The 13,665-nt window shown below is 39.8% G+C and overlaps 1 protein-coding gene across 1 annotated transcript in view; it reads left to right on the forward strand.

The window, feature by feature from the left end:
* Pard3b (par-3 family cell polarity regulator beta) overlaps positions 1–13,665 on the forward strand; it is a 986,886-nt gene that overhangs the window by 567,548 nt on the left and 405,673 nt on the right. Inside the window, 2 exon segments of the mRNA XM_032901196.1 lie at positions 8,377–8,547; positions 12,614–12,746. Coding sequence (XP_032757087.1) covers positions 8,377–8,547; positions 12,614–12,746 — 304 coding nt within the window.

Genomic DNA, 13,665 nt, shown 5'->3' on the forward strand with positions numbered 1-13,665 from the left:
TGTAATACATCACACAAGTTCTGCCTTGTACTTTTTACATTTGAATATGCTGATGTTAGGAGTGGAAGATACACTATTGAAGCCCTGAAATAATAAGATAAAAATTCAAATTTAAGAGCTTTTCAAAATTAGTTTTATTTATTTATTTTTGCTAAGAGAAATAAATGTCATGTATCAGGTAGATGGATTATTTAAGGACTCTTAAACAGAGAGAATGCATTTAAGAATGTTACTCTGTACAAAAATAATTTAGCCCAGTGTGTGCTTAATAAATACTACTTGATGATGGTGAAATTAAGTAGAGGGAAAATGCCTGGCATAGCTAATTGCAAATGTACGCATCCAGAATATGAAACAGACATCATTTAAGTAACCTGATCCTGTCTGCTCAAGAAGTTTGGAGTGATTCTTCTCAAAGGTGTAGAATTTCATAGAATCCCCACTCTTTCAGAGTGGATATGAGAATTTTAACTAGTACAAGCATTCACACAGTCAATTTCAAGTGATTAAGCTGAATTTAGGGGAAGACCATCTATGAGCAGTAGATCTGGAAGTAGGGACCAGATGTGGGGTCTCTCCATAATGGGGAGCATTTAGTGGTATCCCACGCCCTTAGCAGAGTCAGCCCAAAGCACCCAGCCTGAGTAATCTTCACCTCCATTTCTGCCAGTATCTATAAATCATGTGGCATATCTATAATTAATGAAGCCAAAGGAAGATAAAAGGGACCACTTTTAAAGGAACACTAATGTTAAATGATTTCTTGAGTTCTCCATTTTTCTTAAAACTGATACATTTCCTCCCAGCAGGAAGACTTTGAGGTATCACTGGTAGCTGGTGGCATTGTAACTGGTGCCTCTGACAGAGGTCTAGGCAGTCGGGTTTTGACAACTACATTGGATACCTTCAGCTCTGCAGACTGAGCACTGATGAGTGGTCCCCAAATAAACCAGGAGATTTGTAATGTATGTAGTAAGAATATTATGATTTTATGCTTAAAAAAGTTAAAAAGGATATCATTAGCCAAAAAATAAGGAAAATACTTGTCAGTCACTTTTATTTTAAGGCCTTGAAACTCTTAGCAGGCATTAATTCATGTCGTCTGTGCATTTAAACCTCAGGAGTGTACAAAAGGGTCGTATCCTGTACTTTCTAACATTCTACCATCTCAGCCTCTGTTACTGCTTTGCCTGCCAATTTTTATCACTTCTGACTTTCTTATGCATGCAAATAAAAATAAAAAGTGTGTTTGGTCTCTACAGAGCGAGGTTTGAAGCTCCATCAACTCAATGTGTGTTTCGGATACCTTGGATCGCATCAATTGTGAAAGCATGCATGATGTCATAGTCTTAAAGAAAAAGGCAATCTATAGAAATTGATCTATCCTGACGATGGTGCCTTGGATCTAAAATTAGCACCTATTAAAATAGTTTATAATTTAAATGCCCTTCCAAAATTCCTGGGGTGGGGGCGGCTTGTAGCTAGTGAGCCCTTCTGGAGGAGAGACCTGATGGGAAGTTTAAGTTCACTCTGGGCAGGTACTTAAGGGGATGTGGAGCCTGGCCCCCTCTTTGTTTTCTTTCTGCTTTCCCACATATTCAGGCCATATTGTGTTGTCTCTCCATTGGCACAAGTGCTCCTGGAAAAAACCCTGAAATTCAGCTAAACTAGTTGGAGTATATTATGTATGGATGCAGGAAGGGAACAAAAGATGAGAACACACTTGAGTACCTCAGGTGGTTCTCATACCCCACAACTAATAAGTATACTTGCCCCCTGCCCCAGAAAAAGAAACCCAAAAGCATAGAGAAGGAGAAAGTAAACACAGCAGAGTTTCAATGGGAAAGCTCTCTGAGATTCTAATCTGTTTATGCATTCATGCAGAATATTCCTGATTCATGTATAACACATATGCCTGAACCGGCTTTCTTAATCTGCTTTTCTAGGCCAAAGTAAATTAAGAGTACAAAATCCAGAAGGAGATAGGAAGGGATGAAAAGGGAGTTGGGATGACAGGAAACAGGAAAATGTAAAACAAGCACCTCAGAATGGTATTATCATGCTATAGCCTGTCGACTACTTCTGGAGACTCAAGTCAGGTTGTCTCAAGCTCCTACTGTGAGAATGGTCAGCGTGGCTGTAGGAAGCTGAGAGATGCAATGTTTTTATGTATGTCCAGCATTTGTCCAGGAGTTTTAAACAAAAGGCACTAGGCTGTATTTAGAGCATTTTATCAAAACGATATTGAGTATATGTCCCTATGCCCTGAAGAAGATCTTTTTAGTTTCCTAGAAACATTTCCAAATACTGCAGATGCTGGGACTTTATCAATTTGCTCCCCACAAATGGAGTGGAGTTCCAATGATAACTGAATTCAATCCATCGAAAAGTTTACAATAGCTGAGTCAGTGAAGATGGGGCCAGTTGACAAAAAGTAATGAAGCCAGCCTTGGCTCATCAGTTCTTCTTAGGTGCAGTTTATAAATTAAATGATCTCTTCATTATAGATGAAACTTATACCAGTCCCCATGTACCTTACTAAAAGATTTTTTTTTCAAATGACTCAATTTAACAAGCACTTCTTTAGCCTCTAGAGTGAGCTAGGCAATCTATAATAAATTGGAGACACAGAATAAAGCTCCTCATTCTATAATCTAGGAAGCTAAGGATACTAAATTAAATGTGTGAGAAACTAATTCCATGAGGGTAGCAGTAGACAAATAGCCATAGTACCAGGGACACTGGGGAAAGGAGGAGTTAGATGCGCTGGAGAACAGCTGTTAGAGCAAGATGGCTGCCAGGCTGGCTAGAGAGGACAAAGAGCTATCAAATATGTGCAAAGGAATTTGAGAAGGAGGAAGCATGTGGACAAAGTCACATACATGAAGAAGGGCTCTCATTGGAAAGGGTATCCCTCTTCCTTCAGCTTAGATGTGTTAGGGCAGATGATGTAAGTTGAAAATATTTCGCACGGGTAAGGTAGTGTAAAGAGAGCACCACAGGTACTCAGGGTGGTCCACACTGCTTGTTTGCCGTGTCCTTTCCAACTATTGCTTCTAAGTTACTCTGAATGATAACAAACTGGAACCAATTTTTTACACTGTTTTAACTTTCGTTTTGTTTTGTTTTCAAAATCACAATAGGTAGATATTGTCATAGAGTAGTCTTAGAGCTTTCAAAAGGATTCATTTGGGAAAATTGTCTTGCTGATCAAGTGTCACCTTGCCTAGAGTATCCACTGCTCCAGGAAACATACTGTAAAGTCTGACTTTGAGCTTGGGCTGTGGGTGTTGATAATATCCCAGGAGGCCTTACCAAGGGTCCTGTTAGAAACATGCAGAGGCAGGAGCCAACATCTGGTCATGATTAATCCTCTCAACACCCTAGACTAATGTAGATTGGCCTTGAGCCATAGCCAACTCTTCCTGGGAAAGTCAGCCTTCATACTTCTGGAATATTCTACAGAGCCCCACTCTTTACCTAGACTTTCTTAGTCTCTCCTTATATAAAGTTTGTGTCACTATAGTTTTATAATTTTACATGAAGGAGCTTTATAAAAACAGACCAACAGAAGTGCACCAAGCCACGTAACGTCACCAGATCAGAACAGAGGAAGTACTGAGGAGTTGAGCATCAGGAGCTGAGCCAGGAGGTCACAGGATCCCCTGGAAGTCATTGAAGTACTGTGGGAGGCACATGAAATATCCTGCAACACATATGGCAGCCCCTCATTACAAAGACTTATCTGATCCAAATGTGCAACTGCAGAGAAATCCTGGTGTACATATTTGCTTTGAAGAGACGAGGATTTGTAACTTTTATTAGATGCTCAGAGAGGTCCAAGAACCCATAAAGCTTAAAGAATATTAGCAAAGGGGCTGGAAACAAGACTCCAGAGTGACCCAGAGCTGGTTCAGATCTGGTCCTAGAACATGTCTAGCAACAATTATTCCAACCCCTCTCAGACTCAATTTTTTTCCTTTTAAGAAAGTGTTTTCTTAAGGTTTCAATTATCTTAGGCATTTAGGGAGGTTATGCATAATGACTACACAGTAGAAACTTATTAAATATTTTATCAATATCTTAATACCCTTAATCATTTCTAGAAATATGATTTAGGAATCAAAATAGCATAATAGGATCACATACCTATCCTCATCACTGAAAGGCTAAGGCAATAGTATTGCTGTGAACTTGAGGCCAGCCCAGGCTACAGAGTGAGCCTCAAGTCAGCCTGTTCTACAAGCCAAAACCTTTTCCACCACCCAAAAATGAGGAAAGATAAGAAGAGCTGGCTATGCTAAGTTCCTTTTGAAATCAATTAATGAAACCGATCCTCTGTCTTTACATCCCTGTATAGGAGGAAGTAATATTTATATCACAAAGTCATTGGAATAAATGATTAAGAATTCACACAAAATGCTTCCACAGATGTTCTTGCAGAAGGGAGATGTAATAACCTGCATCTTGTCTCTGAGCCCTTGATCCCTTCTTTTATGATAAGTGGTCAGGGCTGATGACTTTCTAAGCCATCCCATCACAGGCTAGAGAGAGCCTTACGTCTCATGCAAGTTTTTCATGTCTCCACTAAAGTATCCCGAGGGAGTCACTGTTTGCTTTTACTCTTGTCTAGTCCCCTCTCCTCAACACTGCTGCTTAGGGTTCTGCTGATAAGAAGCAAGGAAAGAAAAATTCTCTTTGTCTTAAAGCTATTTATTATTGTTACTGTGAACATATGTGTGTATGATGTCTGTATATGTGAGCACACATGCCATGACACACATGTGGAGGCCAGAGCAGAGCTTTGTGGAATCAGGTCTCTCCTTCCACCTTTGTGGGTTTCAGGAACCAAACTTCCATCACCAGGCTTGCATGGCAAGCACCTTTTCCCTCCGAGCCATCTTCAAACCCAAGGTTTATTTCTTTGAAAAGTATAAGCATGGGCCAGATTCTGATGGAGGAATTGTCCTAAAATGACTCATGTATTTATTTATATTCACATGAATAAAGTTGTGGGATTTTACTCTCATGCCCAAATAATTATCTGAAATAATAACATTAATAAAAATGTCATAGAAAAGCAACTTCTTTGGTGGAAATCATTTCAATGTGAAAAGATATGCCTACTCTTGAAGGATGTTTGAGTCTGAGTAGCCAATTCCTACTTCAAGCAACTTCACCTTAGAATATGTCTAGTAGAAGACGTCCTCCATTTTGCTAGGGCATCTCTTATACTTTCCTGTGTCCATGCGTTCTGCCTATGTCCCTAGATTTCAAACACTGATCTTTCTGCAGATAGCTGTGCCATATTATCTTCACTGGGTTTAAACGTCTTCTTGAAGCAGTAGTCTTCTGGAATGAGTCACTATTATTCATGTAGCTAGATCACCCTAGTGAATTCAGGACATGGACTCTTCTGTTCTTTTCCAACTTTGTGCTTAACCAGCTGAGCCAGTCCAAATAAATATATATGGAAGTGCCTTCTCTTAAAAGGTGTTAGACAAATGATGTCTTCTTTTTTTTTTTTTTTTTTTTGGTTCTTTTTTTTTTTTTTTTGGAGCTGGGGACCGAACCCAGGGCCTTTATGCTCTAGGCAAGCGCTGTGTACCACTGAGCCAAATCCCCAACCCCAAATGATGTCTTCTTGGAGCATTATACTATTCATCTATAAATGGAAGGGTTAGACAAGATGACCTCTGAGGACCTTTCTAAGCTTAAAGCTTTATGATAACATTCTAAATGTTAAGACAATAGGATCTTCCTGGTATTACCATTAATGAAATTACCCATCACTTATCTTATGAGCAAGAAGTACACACCAATAGCAGCGGACAGCCACTCTTGCAAAAGAGAGTGTGTGGGTTTTTTGTTTTGTTTTGTTTTTGTTTTTGTTTTTTTTTATTGTGCCCACAACTCTCTAGTGACACCTGTGATAAATGTGACTGTCTCAGAAAAAAAAATTCCAGAGGCCCTGGGGTGGGTCACTTGACCTGTCTTCTTGGTTTGGACTTCACTGTAGTAAACATATCTTACTTGAATGTTTTAGAGATGGCTGAGACATATGGTGTGTCTGTATTAGTAGCTGTTGGTACAAGCTTTTACAGACAATTGTTTTCTTCTCCCATTTTCCCTCTCATTAAATTCGTTCTCAGATTCCTTCAGTTTTATTGTTCCTCTTCCTGCTATCATAGATGAAGTGTCCTCCCAGCTGACAGACCTCTACAGATATTAACACTGGCTCATTTCCTGTTAACAGTGCCCGTATCCCTGTCCCGTGCCCCACACTTCTCTAAAATCCTCAAAATCTGCACATCAGTTTCCAGTCACATTAGGAGAATTTTAGTGACAGGCTTCAGCCCAGTGATCCTCCTCTCATATGACAAATTGGGACAGATCCAGCTGTGCTTCATTTCTTGTGACTAAACCATTAAGGCTGTGGTTGTTTTACCCATCTCGCCATTTCATGGAGGCTTAATCCTATTCTTCTGTGTGCCTGATTCACAATTGGATAGCAGAAGAGAGATTTCTTTCTTGGTAAATTAGGGTAAAGGTTAAGTGAAGTTCCAAAGTCAGAGGGAGGAGACATTAAGTTCCCATGAGGCAGGCCGGCCTCTGAACAGTTACACATTCTTTATTGATCCCATTGTTTTGCCATTCTCAATGTTACTTTCAAGTGAACATGCACTCCTTTGTGTGGCCTGTTTTAATCCTGTGTGATCAACATTCCATCCACCAGGTGATGTGATGATGTGTAAGGTGTCTCTACACGCTCTATGGACTAACAGCTTTCTCTCCCTCTCCCTCTCCCTCTCCCTCTCCCTCTCCCTCTCCCTCTCTCCCTCTCTTCACTAGGGAAGAATTCCTCTGACCACCTGCCCTTGTATTGGTTGAAGGCCATCAGCTAGCCCACAGGTTTTTCTCTCTGAGGCTCAATACAATGACTGGCTTCCCTTCTTAGCTTTGTGTCTGTTTTGGTCATTTCTCAGGGAGGTTTCTTTCTTCACTTCTGCATTTCATTCTTCTCATTTGAAGTTCCATACTAGGTATCAGTCACTGTAAGAACTCTTTTCCATTTAGTTAAGCATCATGTAACTGTAGCCAAGATAAAATAGACTACTAGGAGAGAGGGTTGACTGGTCAATGTTTACAAAACTTAAGCTTGCATAAGTCTCATCTGATATGTTATCATGACCCTAGGCAAGTTATAGTTATACTTCCACTATTTTGATTATTTTTGTGGACATTTTTATAAAGCCATGAATCTCATTAACTCATTGGGTCTGTGTATATCACCAAAGGTAGTCAATGAAAGAAGTCTCTGGAAAAGTAAAACTCTGTGTATCTTATTTCTATTTCTGTTAAATGTATTTGCTGCAGCAGCAGAACAGGATTCCTAATTGTATCTGAACCTTGAGGCTTTCTGAGGTTAGGTAGCATAGGATAGTCACCAGTCTATAAACATTGTAAGCACCGATATCCCCTAGTCTTTCAAGAGAAAAGCATTGTGGTCTGCCCAAGTTGTCTTCCTAAAAAGCTGTGCTCCCAGTTTATCAGCCACCACTAGAGATGTTAGCTGATGGAAGGCTTCTGACTGAAGATGACTTCTGAATGAATTGCCTTGCATGATGGGAAGAGGAGTCAGGTTGACTCTCCAAATATCAGGGTTCCTGGTGCTCAGTGATAAATGGTGTCTCTTCTAGGAGATGCTGGATGAAAGTATTTAACAGCCTAAACATCCTAGGGAAATGCTTGATGATTCCCTTTGTCAAGCTTTCCTGCTAGTGGCATTAGGGCAAATTGGTTCTTATTATACATATCTGTGTTCTTCTGTAGAACAGTGGATGAATAACTCTATGCTTTGGGTTAGAGAAAATCATGTGAGGAATTTGTTTACTCCCTTCAATAGAGCTAGCAGTGATATCTAAGAGACACGCTATGCTGTGAAACACACAGTTTTCAAGCATGTCTCTCTGTATCTGAAAATGTAAACCCTGCTTTTGAGAGATGGCTACCACTCTTGTTTCTTAGCCTCCATTCCTTGAGTCCCAACATGGTCTTTGCCAGAGCAAATGGAAGAAGTGTGTTAGATTTATATGTTTGCCAGACAGAGACTTGGGTAAGAAACATCACAAATGTCTCAGTTTTTGTGGCCCAGGACTCTAAGATATCTACAATTAATTCCTCTCACACAGATTGCTGCTGTTAGTGACTTCTTGAGAGGTTCCAGAACCTCTGCCTGCCATTGAAAATAGATCATTCATAGGAGTTAAGGTTTACATATAAATCTCTCATTTTCATACTTGAAATTTTCCTCCAAACAGCGACTGACATCACCATGCTTCCTGGTCTCACACTGTTTTCTCCCCTCTGCCTCAGGATGGCCGTCTCCGAATGAATGACCAACTGATTGCTGTTAATGGGGAAACTCTTCTGGGAAAGTCCAACCATGAAGCCATGGAAACACTGAGGAGATCCATGTCCATGGAAGGAAACATCCGGGGCATGATCCAGTTAGTGATTCTGAGGAGACTGGAGAGACCACTGGAGGTGATACTATTCTTGAAATTCCTAAAAATTGCTCAAATAGCTTCTGGAATATACAGATTCCATCACTCATATGGTAGATTGGCATTTATTGAGTCTGTACTTTGGAATATATACCACAGACAGACTCTGGTGGATATATGAAAGAAAGAGGTGCTTGTATATTTTAGACACAATAAAAAATTTGAAATATGCATATAAAGTAAATAATTTATCAAATATCACAGGTCTATGTTTACTAGGGCCTCTACTCAGAAATTGGTAGGGTTCTGGACTCCTTAAAAGAAAGTCATCTTTCTTAATAAAATTTTGGTGGTATACTAGAAAGGAACCTTAGAGGATTCCCGATTGGATGGATATGTATATAGTGTTTATTATGGAGGTTATTGTGAGATAATCAAATTTCTATATTCCCTCTATAAACCATGCTTAGATGATGCAGACCTGAAGTTTAACTAAGTTAAAGTTTGATCTGTTGAGCAAAATTTGTGCTTCATTTTAGTTCATAAATGGAAGTCCTATCTCTTCTTAAATATTTGATCATGATTTTTAAATGTCAGAAAAATGTCCACTTACATTTTACCTTAAGTATAAATAGATCTTAGTACTGATATACTTGAATATTCCATTTAAATCAAATTGTTAATAAAATTGGCTTAAAACAGTATTTATTATTACACATGAAGGATTAAGTACTAAATATTTCTTAAATTACATTAGGAAAAATGAGTAAGTTCATAAAAATTAACAAAAATATCAGCATGTCATGTATCACCATATTAAGATAGTCTCTAAGGCCAAGATATGTTTTGGTACTAAAGCTGTATATAAAGTAAGAGTATATACTTCTTACACAACTAACATCAAATATTAGACTCAGTAGAAAGTCCAACCAAAATTAAAAAATGAACAAGTATCAAGAAATGTATGTCAGTGGGGATGCTTGTATCATACGTGGATTACTTGAGTCAAAATCCTCAATTTGCTATTTCCCAACCATGAAAATACGCAGCTGATGTGAGTGCTTGAAGTGTAGAAGACAGGTACAGGTACCTGCTTTATCCACTGTTTGAGTTCATTTCTCCCAAGGTGCTAGGCTTCCAATAAATGTTGCTAAATGAATAAAAAGCTGCATGTAAGATCTACTTCCTCTGCCAGAGGGGTCTTGAGTCATGAAATGACAGAGTATCTTCCTGTGCTGTATTATCAGCTATTGGGAGAGAGGAAGTGTACCTTTTATGCTTCTTTGTACATAACCTTGTAGATGTTAAATTAATGTAAATTGGCCAATTACTGGAGACTATATATAATGAATGAGCTTGTTTTCCACATGTGCGTCTGCTTAAGTGACAGAGTCTTCATGAATATTTAATGGCCTTCACTTATGTACATAGTCGAATGCCCCATCTACTGCTTCCTAACACGAGAGAAGGTCCTGTCTGGTGTCATTTGGTCCTTTCTATGGAGCCCAGAGATGCAAAGAACCTGCTTATTGAACAGTAAATCGAAGGGCAGCATAGGGGAGGTCTCAGCTTTCTTATATATGTGCACATTAGAGCTTCCCCTTTAACAAAGATGCTTCAACCAAGAGAAAAGGGTGGAAAACACTGCCAGAGCGCCATGTTCAGACAGACAGCAAAGACCAAAGAGAGGAAAGAATGGGTGTGCTTCTAAGACTGTGAGATGTCTTTACTCTCATCTTCCCTCATCCCTGCTCTCTGTAAAACACATGTGAATGTCTGTGGGTGGCTGAGACATCCTGGAGTTGGAAGACTTTCTCTGAGCATTCTCAGTCTAGAGTGGACTGGGATTGGCATCATCCCATCAGAAGGAGGCATTAAGGTTCAGTTCCTTACGCATCCTCACATGTGTCTTGTTAATATAGTTCGCCAGGGGATCAATCAGGAATAGGAACTGTGACAAAAAGCAATTTTTATGAGGACATTTAAACAAGATCCATTTTCTTTCCCTAATATTTACATGCTTACCATGGGGAATGAGCAGGCCCTTCACTCTTAGCTATTGTGAATCTTTGTGGTAGCCAGGAAGATTAAAAAGTATTATTCCTTGTAAAGACAGAAGCCTAATGTACAGCTTATCTTTATTAAATTTAAAGAAAATCAGCTATCTGATCTCCTGAATCTTCTGCACCGTGTCATGCCTATGCTGTGCACAGTGTATGCTGTGCACACCTGCTTTTCCATCTATCCCCACAGAGCAGCAAGTGCCCTCTGGTCTATAGAAAAGCATCCGTAACCCAGAGGAGGTCTGTGCACTGCTCAGACATCAGGGCAAATCAATTAGTTAGATTTGGCAAGAATGCCAACATAATTGCTAGAACATTATACTGATGTTGAAAAGAAATGAAGGTGTTGCTTAAGAAAAGTCAAAATATAAAGTTGTTTTTCCCCCCACATTAGCCGGTTGTACAAGATAGGTAAACAGTTTTGATGAGAACCTCAGGAAGAATACATAATGAGCCCATGATTGAATCAGAATCATTTTGAACAGAAGCATGTTTTTCAAAGGATGAGCTTCAGGTTGAATTGCGATTCGGTTTGTGCCTAGAGACTTGGTATTTAGAAATGGGTTATGACCTGGTTTTCTTTTTCCCTTTCCCAAAACATTTTTCCTCCCTGCTGCAGCTCATCTTCGCAGAGGCAGAACATGTTTAAAAATCCATTATATTTTTTATTGGCTGGGACACTAATGGAGGCCTCCACGACAGCTCTATTTTACAGGCTGGATGCTTTAATTAGGCCGGTTACTGATCAGATGTTGGGACATTGATTGTGTCATTTATCAAAGAGCTAGGAAAGCAGAAAAAAATTGTTTTGTTCTTGTTGTTATTGTTAAGTGAAAACAGGAGGCAATGCAAAGCAAGCCCCAGCCCTGCTGCCTGCTGGGACTCCAGCTTTGACATAGGAGCCACTCATCTCCTGTACCTGCTTTGGTTGGAGTGGTAGCGCGGCAGCCAAGGGTAACGTGGTAAGAGTGCAAGCGCTGCTAGAAGCCTGCACAGGAGGCTAATAGCCCTGTGCAGCCAAAAGCATTTGAATTATTTAGGATATAGAATAGAAGTGAATGCTTCAAATATTTTGTTTAGCTAGATACTGAATTTTTGGGAACTAAAGAAGAAAAAGTAAAACCAAATGCTTTGTTTCAGCCAAGCTCTTCCTGGAGGAGAGAGCTTAGGGAGTAGGTCTGTGTTTGCGACATGTGCCTCTCACAAATGGCCAAGGGAAGAGCTACAGAATGACTTCCAAATCATCTATTTCCCTGAAATCTGTTAGGAAGACAAATAATAGGAACAAGGAGCAAAAGAAGGCTCCCTGTGCCACAGTCTCCTTGAAAACATAACTGAGCTTTCTGTCACCAGCTGCCCCCTGTTACCTCTTCAGCACCTGGGGAAGATGGTGTGTGGGGTGTTATTCTGGATACAGCAGTTTGCAGAAAACTGTGAATTTGTTTGCAGACTGTCAGAATGCAAACAGGAAAGGGAAATACAGAAGGAAAAAAAGACTCTAGGGAGGACCACTGTCTGGTCTTGTCACAGCCATTTTCTTTAGCATCTGGCCAAAGACCTGGGGTCCACAGTGGGACACAACCACGACATTCTGGTGACAAATACTGCTTGGGTTCTGACTTGTCCTGGAGCATATGCACTTAGCTGGGGAGAGAGAGTGGCAGAGGGAGAGAGGAACCAGCTGGTTGGCAGAGAAACACCCTTGGCATGAACTGTACTCTCATATTGACACTGCCACAAGCTGTACTCCCAGATGGAGGAGAATTTGAAAGAAGGCAGTTGTAAGTGGGGAAAGAATAATAAAGTTAATCCTCTTTTGTGTTGGCTATCAGCACTCATAATCCTTAACACTACATTGTCCGTGCTGTTTGTTTCATATTGTAAGATGTCTGATCTGATAGGGCCATTTTGATTCCCCACTATTGAAGATATACATGCTTGAGACTGGCAAGATGATTCAGACAAGGGTCAGTCTTGCACTCTGCTTCAATTGTTCAAATTAGAATGTATTTTCAAAATGTAACTTTTGTTTCTGTCCCTTAGGAGATTTCAGAATGTGGAGCACTTTCCAGACCATGCTTTGAGAACTGTCAAGAAGCTCTGAGCGCCTCCAGGCGAAATGATAGTAGTTTATTATATCCGTGTGGCACCTATAGTCCACAAGATAAAAGGAAAGGTAAACTCCATCCATTTTCATCCTCTTCAAATAGAGCACAAAACCGCAAAAATGGCTTTTCCATGAGAAGGAGGAAAATGTATCAGGGACAAAGAAAAGTTAATTAGCCAAAGTGCAGACTTTGTCACTCAGAGCCATGAGCACCGAGGGGTGGGTGAGAGCGCTGACTCAGAACCTGTGAATCAGATTCCTGGCAAAGCCTCCAGTTTAAGCGACAGTTTCTGTGCTTGCTGCCCCAAACATGAGGATTTAACATAAAACAAACCATGACTGGAGAATCAAAGATGCAAACTGTGAGGGTTTTGAAGATCTTTTTAGTCATTGAAAGTTACCAAGTCACTTTAAAATGGCATGGATTTACATGAACCCACAAAATGGTCATGATGTGACTCCAAGCTTTGTGCTTGGTTCTGAGATGAATGTGATAAGTAGTGGAGTAGCATAGCTTGAGGCCGTTGGCATGGCAGCTGGACCGTGCTCAGTGTCTTATAACGCCTCTTATATTACTGGAATGGATCGCATTTCAAGTAGACTCCTGGGTTTTCACCATTGTTCTTTCAAACTTACACTCTGGGTCACCAAGAAACTTGTTTTATCTCCCTGTATCTGCTTTCTTTAATAGCTTTTACTTTTTATATTGCAAAAGCAATACATACATATTCATTGTCGAAATTTTAGAGGAAAGCATTAAAAAGAAAATTTAATATTACTCATTCCTCTATCTATCATAGCACCTAATCAATAACATTTTATGTAGATCTTTCAAGTCTTGTCTTCATGCAAATATGTATACATAAAATGAAATGTGCTATAGGTAATTTCTAAGAATTTTTTTCTCAATTGATACAATATGATGAATATTTTATGTATCACTGAACACTCTGTAGCCTGGTAAGCAGGTGTGGCGTGGCCTCCTGTT

Source organism: Rattus rattus, chromosome 4 (genome assembly GCF_011064425.1).
Source record: "Rattus rattus isolate New Zealand chromosome 4, Rrattus_CSIRO_v1, whole genome shotgun sequence".
Taxonomy (NCBI): domain Eukaryota; kingdom Metazoa; phylum Chordata; class Mammalia; order Rodentia; family Muridae; genus Rattus; species Rattus rattus.